General features: G+C 39.0%; 1 protein-coding gene across 1 annotated transcript in view; it reads right to left on the reverse strand.

The window, feature by feature from the left end:
* The window catches only part of RORB (RAR related orphan receptor B), a 180,838-nt gene that overhangs the window by 30,186 nt on the left and 137,742 nt on the right, over window positions 1-12,910 (reverse strand). The window contains exon 4 of the mRNA XM_004439637.3: window positions 9,059-9,460. Within this exon, the coding sequence (XP_004439694.1) occupies window positions 9,059-9,460 (402 nt within the window). The remainder of the gene's footprint in view (window positions 1-9,058; window positions 9,461-12,910) is intronic.

Genomic DNA, 12,910 nt, shown 5'->3' on the forward strand with positions numbered 1-12,910 from the left:
AGGCAGAGCATATCCAAAGGAAAAAACATCACAAGCAGCAAAACAAATGAACTAAGAAGGTGACTTAATAATGAAAAACTTGTTTTGGATCATAAGTGCTTTGTTTTATTGTAATAGCACATGTCTAATTTTTCGGAAATTACAGTTCTCTTTCTTCAAACTAGCTAAGAAAATTGAGAAAGAATCTATTATGAAAACATTACATTTCAAAGCTATAGTAAAAGACCTCCTTCATAGAACAATCACAAAAGATCAACTTACTTCAACGTCCTAGAATTGGTGAGTTCTAAGGGGCTGTCTTGTAAGACGGAGGAAGCTAATATTGACCCCTTCAGACTTTTATTTCATGCCCTTCGGGAAGTCACTTAACATCTTAAAGTCTTAATTTCTTTGGGTTTGATTTTCCATCTACAGAAGGATTTGGCAGCAGTGACATTTTCCAAGGTCTGTGTCAAGCATGGCGACTTGAATCTGAGGGGCTACATGGGAATTTCTTTGTTTTGACTCATGAAGGAGAAGCCTTGCAGAAGTACAGAGGGTAAGAGAACGGCTCACAGTCTTAAAAGCGCTTGAAGAATCTTAGATAGAACAAGCAAAAAACCCCAAAAACAATAAAATTCAGAGCCCATTAAAATCTTTGCCTACTCTCTTTTAAAAACTGCACCTCGACACACCACCCAAAGGACAATTAGCAGGGCACAGATGATGAAAATCTAATTATGCTCAGGGCCATCATCAGGATTGACTTTTACTATTTGGATTTTGTTGACATACGGATCGACCATTAATTTAAACAGAAGCAATCCTTCCCCCACCCTACCCCCGTTATAGAAGTTTAATCAATGTATTTCTGACATTTAGGAAGAACTAATTCAGAGGAAATCTTTGGAGACAATTTTTACATTTCCAAAAATTTAATCTAAATTTTAATTTAGATTAAACATTTAATCTAAACATTTTAATCCAAACATTTAATCTAAACTTAATCTAAATTTCAAACATTTAGTCTAATTTGATTACTACTTAAATAATACATTTAACGGACTAACGTTTTAAAATAAGTGTTTTCTAAATAGTCTAGCACCAAATTGTCCTAGAACAAACCTGTCTGAAAAACAAATAGCAGTTCCACAATAGTCTTCATTTATAAATAGGATTCGGATTTAAATAGTAATTTTTTTCTCTTCAGTATTGAGGGTATATTCTCAAATATATCTTTACATATAGCTTACATCCTAAAATAAAATAAAATAAACAAAAAAAGTCTTTCCAGCTAGGAACATTTCTAACAGGTTTCCCCACATTTGTAAACATCAAAGTAATAAATCCTGTACTGGCTGGGAGAGAGAGCCTGTTAAGTTGGTTGTATACTATGGTAATGAAACTGAAGTGTATTCTTCTCCACCAACCTGGCCATCAGTTGGTATTTCTGTGTTCCATAGCTCATGTGATATTTTAACCCTAACTAGCTCTTCCAAAAATAGGTGCTTAAAAAGGTGGCTAAAGCAGTTCATATTCATCCCAATCAGTGGAAAAGTGATTCAGAGCTCTTTCTGAGAGCTAGTGTCAAAGCTTGCAATGCCTTGAAATGCTATTCAACAGCGGGGGCTGTTTCCGAGGTTATCTTATAAGCATAAACATTCCCTCCTTCGACAAGTCGCAGGCAGAACCTCGTGAAATCTCTTTTCCTCTTCCTTACTGAAGAATATTTCATATCTAGTAAGGCTTTTGAAATTGAGTGTATAAAATGGAATTGGTTTTCCAATAGCTTCTCAATAGCATTTTTTTTTTTTTTGGTTGGTGGATTTTAGAATCTTCTTATGAAGTTTTGAACTCTGTGTCAAAAATTAATCCCAAACTAGTATCTCTAGGGGAAGTCCACTGAGGAAGATCAATTTTGCACAATTTCAACTCAAAATAGAAAATGCAATTTAGAAGATTTACCTAATCTAGTGAATGCTAGCACATTAGGAAAGCTGTATTAACAGAGGTAACACATGTAGTGACTAATATGCATACATGTACTAAAATAGATATGTAGGTTTATAAGTACTTGAATATAAGTACTTGAGCATATATGTGTGTATTACTTTATAATGTAAATCATCTATTTGTTTAGAGCCTTGCTGGTCACAAAGGTTTTTGTATACATGAGGCCATTTACTCCAGTTGTGAGGAATTCCTACACTGAGCATGAAAGGTGAATGATTATAACATATTACTAGGTGATTGTAGACCATCTTTGTGAAGTTATTAAAGGATATCTAGAAAGATATGGATTTGAATGACGCTAGGGAAGAACTGTAGTATCCTTTGTCCCACAATGCTCTAGAATAATTCATGGCCATGGACTGGTTAATACTATAGTTGCGACCACGGTAGAGATCCTAGCAATGTGACAAATTGAGTTAATAAGTCCAGCCCCCACACTATGGGAATTCCTTTTTTGAGACAGAAGACAGGATTCTGGAAATAAGCAGCCCCTTGAGAGATATTTTGTAGGTGGCAAAGAAGAAAGTGGTGTTAAAATTTCAGAGGAGTCAAGCAGGTCCCTCTCAAGTGACCAAGGTGACCTGGGTAGGCCTGGGGCTAAGTCAAGAACATATCTTTATTCTATAGTCCCCCTTTTTCTTTCAAGAGTGGCTCAGGGAGGTGATCAGGTTGGAGTGGGCTGGGGAGGGTGGGTAGATTTGCCCTGAAGCTATATAAGCTTTGATTGTACACGAATTTGGGGTGGTTTGAGATTAGCTGCCACCCTCTCCTTGAGCTGTCCCTGGTTGTCCTTGGCATTCATTTTTTTTTTTTTTAGGAGGATGGATGGAGAGAAGAGGCTGGGGCACAGTTCTGATTTAACAGTGATTCTTTACTGTGTAATCAATGGTATCATTCCACCCCATGGAAAGTCCCAAGTGTGATCCTGCCCCTTGGGAGGATGGTGTGGCTGGCTACTGCCTCGGGAATTGGCCTTCAGCCATCATTCAGGATTGCCTAGTTGCCTCCAAGTCCCCTCCTCTCCACTACCCTATCCTTCTCCTTGGAAAGTGGCTGTAACAAAGGGGATATTTGTGCATATGGCCAAAGCTCCCTCCAGGAGGTAATCCTTCGATGTCACTGAGTCCAATTGCCTTATTTTTAGATGAAGAGACTGAGCTTCAGAAAGCTGAACTAATTTTGAACAAGTTTACATGGCTAGTATGTGGAGTCAGGCTCCCAATTTCAGTGTACTTTCCCTAAACTGCCTGCAAAAGGCCTGTGCTTGGGACGAGGGTGAGAAAGGTGTTAGATCGATGGAAGTTCACTTTGTCTTCCCTCAAGGCAAGAAAGGAAGAACTAAAGAACGAATTTGATGAGCTTGAAAGAGTTTTCTCACTAGTTTATTCTAAATCTTTTATTCATTTTAATGACTTAGTAGGCAGTTGCTCCTAAATCGAATGCCTACCTGTGTTTGATACAGGTGCCATCAGAGGACATGGGAAATACATAGCTAGAGTTAAATTCTAGTCTCTGTACCACTTCTGAATGAGTAGTTAAATATGTGTAAACAGATAAATGTGCATTTATCTATATATACGTTAAACATGCATAGATAGATTTAAGCAGTTATATTTATCTGTGGAAGCATATGTCATTAAAAGGGCTGTCTTAAGACTATAGCACCTGCTTGAAGTTCTTAATAAATAACAATTGAAATGCCACCAACTTTTATAGAATTCCCCAAAATAAAATAGCACTAGTAATATCTTCTATGTTTTTATGTAGACTTGATAGAATAAACTAGTTTGCTACAGGGACTAGATCACTTTTAGACTAATCTCTTTTTGTAATCTCCTCTAACTATTAATAGTAATAGGTGCATTTTTTTAAAAAAGAGGTTTATTTCTTGTGTGTGTGTGTGTGTGTGTGTGTGTGTGTGGAAGATCAGCCCTGAGCTAACATCCGTTGCCAATCCTCCCCATTTTTCGTTGAGGAAGATTGGCCCTGGGCTAACATCCGTGCCCATCTTCCTCTACTTTATATGGCACGTGGCCACAGCATGGCTTGATAAGCGGTGCATCGGGTGCACGCCCGGGATCCGAACCTGCAAACCCTGGCTGCCGAAGTAGAGCATGCGAACTTAACTGCTATGCCACGGGCCGGCCCCCCATGTTTCTATTTTTGATGCTTAAAATTCCAGGCTCCATAAATAGAACACAAAAGGAATATGAAAGTAAATCTCTGTTTACCATCATATAGATCAATGAATTCACATTTCATTGTCTTTATCTGGAGAGGAAATTACTGAATAGAACAGCAAACTCAGATGGTGTGTGTAAAAGGCAATTTATCCCCTTAGCATCATAGCTAATTTGATGGATTTTTTTTCTTTCTGTTTTTAAAAGGATATTGCTTGGCTGTTTGAATTGCCTTGTCTGGTACCTCATAGATACACTGTTAATCATCTTTGAGGTTAAACGAGCTTTCATTAAGTGTCTTAGTCCTGCAGAATCCCCCAACCCATCCGAGGACGACAGTGGAGGAGCAAAAACATGAGCTTCCACTTTCCTTCTCCTCTTGCTTGCCAGGTATCCGTCAGCCAGCTTCCTCTCCCTGCCACCAACCGCTGCAAAATTTTATTTCCAAAGATAAAACACATCCACCGTGCCAGCTTGAAGTAAAACGCCAGCTAAACGCAGTTACTACTGCTGCCTAAATATTAATTTGCAGCTTACTTTGCCCTCCTCTCATTTCATGGCTTTTTTGCCTATGAGATTTTGAGAAACCCAAGGATATAATTCTTGAAATGTTTCATCTTTTTCTGTTTACTTACCCACATTTTGCTTCCTGTTCCCAAAACTATGGGAATAAAGCATTCCAGATAAGAGATGTGGCTCAGGGTAAGCAATACCCCTTATCTCCCTCATCTGCACGAGAGTTTGTGGTACCATCATGCTCAGGACTTATAATATATGGCACTGAACTGCAATTATTTATTTTCATGTCTGGCTCCTAGATGGTGAGGACAGGAGCCATGTTCTGCTTGCCTTGCGTGCCTGGCACATTTCAAAAATATGTTTTTGAAAGAATGCCTGGCAGTCTAGGATAGTAAAATGATCTACGTTAGAATTTAAGCTTCACCACTTTAACTCTGTGCCCTAGGAAAATCACTCACTGTGTCTGACCCGTAATTTCTTCTTCTGCACTAGGGGATGATTTCTTCACTGTCCTCCTGAAGGCATTGGTGTGAGGCTTAAATTGGCTAATATGCATGAAAAGACTTTCTGCATTTTTCTCCGCACATCAAGTATTATTATTAGGGTGCTTAACCTAAGAAGTTTGTGTTTCGTTTGGTGCACTTTTAGAAAGACACGTTTGATTTTTCTGGGGGGATATTCCTGACTCTAATAACATTCATATAACTGACTTTTTAGGATCTGCATGCTGTTGCTAATATAGTTGTTTTATGGATCTTAAACATATGTTTTTATTCAAAATCCAAAACTGTAAGACTGTATTCTACATGGACTAATTAAAAAAATTTTTTTTAAAAAATGTGCTTTTAGGATAACCCAGTCAGAATAATGATCTGGTTGTACACATTTCATTGTTCTCTCAGAAACCAGAGGAAGCAGATCAGGACTTCTAGTAGTCAAGAGGGATGTTACAAAATAATTTAGTGTGATATAGCCCTGAATTCAACCAGCCAGAATGTGGCTATAATCAGATTTTCTATATTGTCTGCACAGAGTTCTTTCTATGACAACTTGCTAAGCAAGTCAAGTCAAAATGTCAGCCTGCATATGCTCTGTAAGCTCGTTTGTAGGATGGACATCCGGGATGAAGCAAACAGCAAACACGTTTTGCTGTGGGAATGCCGATTAGCTTGTGAGTGGCTCCTTTTATTTGATAGGAGGAAATATAGTATAATGGTTAAAAGAGTGTGTTTTGATGCTACTTAGACCTAGGCTCACATGCTTCCTTTGCTTTTTACAAGTTTTGTAACTTCTGAGCCTCGAGTTTTTCACCTGTAAAATGGATAACCAAATATCTATATAACAGGTATAACAGGATTGTTAGGAGAATTAAATATAGGACATTGCTCAGCACCACGTAGGTGCTCAATAAAAGGTCATTATATTACCTGTAGTAATCAGTAATGTTACTAAGTAATAATGAGATTAATAACATTATAATATCAATTATATAATAATAATAATAATGATGATGAGGCTTATGCTTGACAGATGCTGTCCTAAGAATTGACGAATATTAACTCATTTAATCCACACGCACGGGTAGGGACTATTATTGTCTCAGGTTTACAACTGAGACTCAGAGAGGTTAGGTAAATTGCCTGAGGAAAAAGGCACAACTAGGTTTTGATCTCAGACAGTCCAAGCCCAGAACCACAGTTCTTAACCACCATGCTCTCCCCCTGATGCCTTCCTGCCCGATCATACTGTTATGGACTTAGTGTTTTAGTGACATGAGTGGCAGTTGTTTGGATGGTGCAGGAAATAGTGATCACATTATTGTGGCTTGTCATGGGCACCTACATTCGACACCCATAGAAGGAGTCTGTGTCCACTAGATGGCATTGCTGTTTTAACAAAATCTGAACCAAGTCAATATTTAGGTTTAGGAGCCTGCTAAAATTGAGAGCACTAGCAGGACAATCTAACTGCATCCCTAAAAGTCTGATGGAAGAAACCTCCAAAATTTACAGCATCTCTAGAGATCTCTAAAGACTACTGGTATCTTGAAATAATTAAGAAAAATATATGCTAGTTCATTTGGGGTGTCAATGTCTGTGTAGAAAATCTGGATGAATTTTGAGATTATCTAGTCCAAATGCATCAGTGCATACATAAACAGACTGAGCGGCAGAAAGGAAAAGTGACTTGCCTAGGGTTACTCAGACCTGATGGTCTTGGCCATAATTCTCTTTCCTTAATACTTCATACTAACTCTAAATCACAAAGAAACTGTGATTTCTGAATTCTTAGAAGACTTTCCTTTTGGGCATGGGGCAGAAGATTGCCCAACAATTGTGAGTTTTTGTTTCACTAGGTTTTAAACATGTGTTCCAAATCAATAGCAGACTCAGGCACTTAGATATTCAGTAGGATAAATGCAAAAAATGGTGCCTCTTTCTTTTTCTTTTTAACACGTCCTCTTGGAAAGACCGAGTGACTCCACTTAAAAAGACTGTCCCTACTGGTTGACAATGCCGTTTGTAGATATTAAATCCATAGCCAGTAGCAGGGTAATGAATAAGCAAATGGACCACGGAATCAGACTGCCTGGGGGGACCCTGGCTCCATCAAGTAACTAAAGGACCCTGGGAGGGTCATGAGATACCTCTAAGCCTCTGTTTCCCCATCTGTACAATGGGAATAATATTTTTACTTATTTACTTTTATATAACATTTTACTTGAAGATGCTTGTGAAAATGAAATGTGTGTGAAGTGCCTGTGATGTAGTTAGAAAACAAGGTTAAGGGTAGTAATAATAATGAATATTTTTGTTATTATAGCTGATGTTTACTTTTCTATTTCTCTCAGTTGTGAATGTCATTACAGGTGCTTTGTCAACAACGCTTTCCCTCACTGTCACATGCTGAATTGCTAAAAGAGAGAACTAATGTTTAAGGTTGTATAACTGTGTGACATCCCTTCTTCCTCAACCAGATGGTAGAAGTAGCCAAGATGCATATGGCATGTTCTTCATTATGTGTTCACATCAACTTTATTTAAAACACTCGTAGGCTTTAGGCTCCTACTCACAGTGTAGACAGGGAAGATGACTGAGCACATAGTATACAAGTAATAACAGCTAAGAGGTATTGAGTACTTGCTGGTGCCAAACATCACTCTGTTTCACAAGTATTAACTCATTTAATTCTTACAACAACCATGTGATCTACAAACTAATACTTTTCCCTTTTTAAAGATGAGCAATCAAAAAAAAAAAAAAAAAAAAGATGAGTGAACTGGGATTGAGAAACTTGCTCCAGCTCAAATAATAAGCCAAGATTTGAACTCAGCTGGCCTGGTTCTGACTTCTGTGCTCTGCCATCTCTCGGGGCACGATGTGAGGAGGCCTTACAGGTTCCTGAGCTCCACACTGCTTCCCCCTGCCCACTGAATACTGCGATGAAGCCTGATACAGTCACCTTTGGTTAGCTCCTCTAGGCTACTGTTAACATGCAACTCCGTTATTCAGGAGGGCAATGTGTTAAATAAACCTACATCAGTATTTTTAGGGCAATTAGTTAATGAGATTACTGGTTAAACATTTAATAGACTCCTGAGCTTGACAGGGTAAAACAAAGCTGTGAGGGTCAGAAGAGAGCCTGCCTAGGATAGGGCACTCCTGAAGACCACTTCTTAGGAACCAAACGGCATCACAGCAGAGAGAGGATTGGGTTGCTGATGCAATTGTGCCTGTGACTAGCCCTACTCATCGGAGCTTATTTGTTGTTCTTATGTTCTGGAACATTCTAGACTCCACTCTTTTCATCGCCAGTAATTCAGACTCTATTCCTATGTAGAATTCTTGAATTCAGATTTACAAGAGCCTTAGAGGTCTTCTGGTCTACCCCTCTGCTTTCACAAAGAGGGAAACTGAGGTACCATGTGCTTATAGTTTGTCCCCCAGTTATCTTAGATGAAGAGTTCAAGCCCTGTTCATTCAGTTATTACATACTGTTTCCATCTCCCTTAGCTAGTTTGGTTTAAATAACATCACTTTGAGTACTTGCTGACGTTTTCCTGTTTATACCAATAACACTTTTCCTTCAGTGATGAACCCAGATTCAACAGATAGCATCCGTTCTTTATAGATAGCATCTTTCTATCTATAATTTCTTCTTTCTTCCTTTGCTTGAAATAAAATTTTATGGGGCAGGGGCACAATGACTGTCATTAGAACATATCTTAAAATCCGTTAGTTTTTTCACTAGAAGCTTTGAACGCAAGTAATTCAACTTAGACTTAAGAAAACGACCATACTAAATAGGACCAAGGCAACTTCAAAGCAGAATTTCCAAAAATGAGCTGGAAGGAGACTTCCACTTACCGACTTCAGTCATTGTTATCCCTGGTGCTAACTGCCCGTTGTTGAAAGAGCTATAGGTAAACAAGTTGGGTACGGATGTGAGGTCATAGATAGGTTCTTGCTTTATCTGTTTGATTCCAGTCATGTCAAGTCCTGACTGATCAGGGGAAGGCTGGCCGGAATCCACGTTGTAATAACCCTCGGACTTGGGCAGGTCAATGACGTGTCCGTTGGCATAAGTGCCGCTGGCCTCGTTGTTCAGGCTGCTGAGGCCGTTGCTGATGCTGCTGCTATACACCCTGGCAAGAGCTTCCGCCTCCCCGCTCTGCTGCTGCCGCTGCTCCTGCAGCCGCTGCTGATGCTTCTGCACCTCAGCATACAGGCTGTCCCTTTGCTTCTTGGACATCCTTCCGAACTTCACAGCTGGGTTGGAGAGAAAAGCAGAAAATAGCACTTGTGGTTATCATTCTCATTAACCACCTCAGGTCCAAGGGGTCGTGGATGGTGGTCCCAACATCAAATGCACAAGGCAATAGCACCATAGGCCGAGTCCATTCACTTGCCCTCCACACTTGGTGAAAGGTTACGTTCAGGGGTGTCTGTACTGGTTTACACGCATACTGAGAACTAAATCTAAGCTAGGAAGAAATGTAAAAACTTACATATTTCTCATGGCCATGAAATTAGAAGGCATGTTTCCTTGTTCTTTCTTACTTGTCGGAAAGAAAAAAAACCCCACAAAAACCAAAAACTACCAAATACTTGATATTAAAATGTCAACCAACACTCATTATTTGCTTTTCCCTCTAAGCATTAGGATTACTAGATTGTCAGATAGGACCCTATTATTTCACTATTTTCTAAATAGCATGTTGGGTAAGACCAAGGATGTGGGGCAGGGTGGTAAACACACTTTTAAGTAAACCACATTATTTGCTTTCAGTTGGCTTTTGAGACCAAATGAAAAGGATCTTCGGAAAATAGAAATTTGGTGCATCCAATGCCCAGCAAATGAGCTAACAATAACCCCTCCTTTCTCGTTCTACCACCCACAAGTTTTGTGTTGCCCATCTCCTCTGACAAAATCCTCAGCTATTCTGAGGGAAAAAGAAAAAGAGGCCCTGGAAGTGGTCACAGAGTGATATGAAGATGCTTTGATCTGAATGCATTTATTCTTAGCTTACAGAGCTTCACCTCCTGAACTGTTATGGACATTGACATTTTTCCTCACAAGCTGTCAACTCCCAGTTTAAGCTGTGAACATCCTGAGTCAAGGCGCCACCTTGTCTGAATCATCAAGCACTGTGTCGTTCAGCTCATGTTAATGGTGGGGATTATGACAAGCTTGGAGTTTCCTCTCTGAGTTTCTGTTTTCTTTTGTGACAGTGTTCCTATCACCTGTTGGTGTTGGGAGCTCAGAGAATGTAGAAAGAAGAAAGTAGAGGGTAGAAATATGTTCAATTCCTGGATTCAGTCACTAGGGTTGGTGAGAATAACTTCTAAGGATAACTAAACGGTGAAGTGCTTAAGAACTCTCCAGCACAAAGGGCCCACAGAAGAAATTCTTGCTGGGAAAGAGCTACCATTTCACCCTCCAATTTTCCTCTAATATTCATTCTCTTCTTGCAGTGGTTACAGAGCTACCAAATTTTGTCTGAGCATTGGCTGTTCAGAATGGAGACCACATTTCCCAGCCTCCCTCACTGCCAGGTGTCACCATGTGATTAAGTTCTGAATAACAGGAAGTAAATGGAAGTGCTGCATACACTTCCGGGTGTTGAGGCATAATGTTTTCCTCCTTCCTCCTTTCCTAGCTTGCTGGAGGATAAAATATGTGAAGCAGAGCTGAGCCACGTCAGTTATCCCAGACAGGGCCATCTACGATCAGCAGAGCCACAGACTGACCTGTAGCTGATGGCAGATGCATGAATGAGCCCAGTCAAGGGCCCCCATTTAACAATTTTAGGTTCAGAATTCTGCTGTTAACCATAGATCTCATAATCAAAGCTAACAATGTCAAATAAGTATGCTGTCAAGACCTCTGCCTAGGTAACCATCTGAAACTCAATGGTCTATAGTTATGCCTTTTCCAAGAAAGCAACTTATCAGGTTACTGAGCAACTGAAGTATTTTCAAAGAAACGACTTAAAGCTCCACTACACTTTAGAATGATCAGGCTTCATCCTAAACCAAGGACTTCGCTGACAATTACCATTATATTATTTTAGAATGAATTTTGCATTCATTTTAGAAACATGCATGAGCCACTGTTTGTTTTATGCCCCCTCCTATAATAAAAGTGATGACATATTTGGGAAAAAATTACAGTACAGGGCAAAAATAAACCTACTCAGCTTTCCTGACATATAAATAGCTCCTTGTCAGTATTTGTAAATACCTTTGTTGTATTCATAGGCCTATTTTAACAAAGGCTCTATTACTATTATATTTTCGAGTAGTAGCATTCGTCTTCCCACTACCCATTAATCAGAATGGCACATATTTTAAGTGTTTGCCCCTCTCAGACTTGAATTATTCTGTTAATGAGATTCACTTGAGTATAGAGTCAGCCTCTTGTTAAACTGCTAGCTCTCAAAGAAACTAGCACAATTCTGTACACATTGTGAGTGCTTTATAAATATTCAGGGATGGCGGTATTTGCTCATGATGTGCTCTTAACCCTCATTTTGATACCACACTAGCAAAGAACAATTTTATGCAAAAAGTATTGGAAATCTTCTCGTATTTATTTGGATTGAGATTCTGAATGGAATGGAAGTGTTTGGAGTAACTATAAAACAAAGTCATTGCTTCTTCAAGGATGTCTACTTACTACCACGTGACACTTAGACACATGTTTTTGGTTTTAAGAGAAACTAATTGTAGAACTACTCTCTTGGTTTTTCATAGTCATTTTGGAAATTATTTCATTTTACTATCTTTGGTTGTAAAGTTCTCTAAGTTGATATCTCCTTGCTTATCAAGGAAACTGGTGTTAATTTAACTCAAATTTCAAGGATGTGCCTTTTTTTTAGTGCTCTAAACTTTGTAGAAAAAAGTCTACCCAAACCTGTTCATTAATTTTAAAATATTCTCTCTCATCCTTTTTCACTTTTTCTCCAACAGAACTTCCTGTGATGATGGAATGTTCTCTATGCTTTCCAATGTGATAGCCGCAAGTCACTTGTGGCTATTGAGCACTTGAAACACAGCTAGTGTGCCTGAAGGACTGAAGAATGGAATTTTAAATTTTATTTAATTGTAATCAATTTAAATTCAAATTTAAATAGCGACACGTGGATACCATATCGGACAATGAAGTTCTGGGTAAGAAGAAGCCTAATTGTGAAACCTGTCCTTGTAGGGCAGCTTTCATTTTTCCACACAGGCATGTTTTAGGAGGACACATACTTGATCATTGCAAGATATCATGTTTTCTCTTTGTGGCTCAATATCTTTCTGATGCCGAGAGACAGAGTATGCCAATTATCTATATTTCTTTAAAACCTGTTAAGTATTTTTTTCTGTGTTTTTTTGGCCCACACCACCTTGAATTTCACTAGAGGGAGTGTGACCAGAGGCACGTGATTCACATAAAAAGAATAATTATCAGGGGCATTGTCTGTGTCTCTGGCTCTAGGTAGAAGAGAATTCCATGGTTCATTCAACAAACATTTAGGTACCTGCTTTTAACCAGACAGTGAGAATACAGTGGGAACAAGACAGAAATGGCCCCAAGACTCAGGGCTGCTCACAATTTAGTACAACAGTACTGTGGCCAATGTCGGTGGGGAAAGAATTAGTTTCGACAAATGCTTAAAAATGGAGGCACAGCTAGATGAAATTCTTTGTTTGACTTTATTTGCCCTCTTT

The sequence above is a fragment of the Ceratotherium simum genome, chromosome 20 (genome assembly GCF_057802395.1).
Source record: "Ceratotherium simum simum isolate JZ-2026a chromosome 20, ASM5780239v1, whole genome shotgun sequence".
NCBI lineage: Eukaryota > Metazoa > Chordata > Mammalia > Perissodactyla > Rhinocerotidae > Ceratotherium > Ceratotherium simum.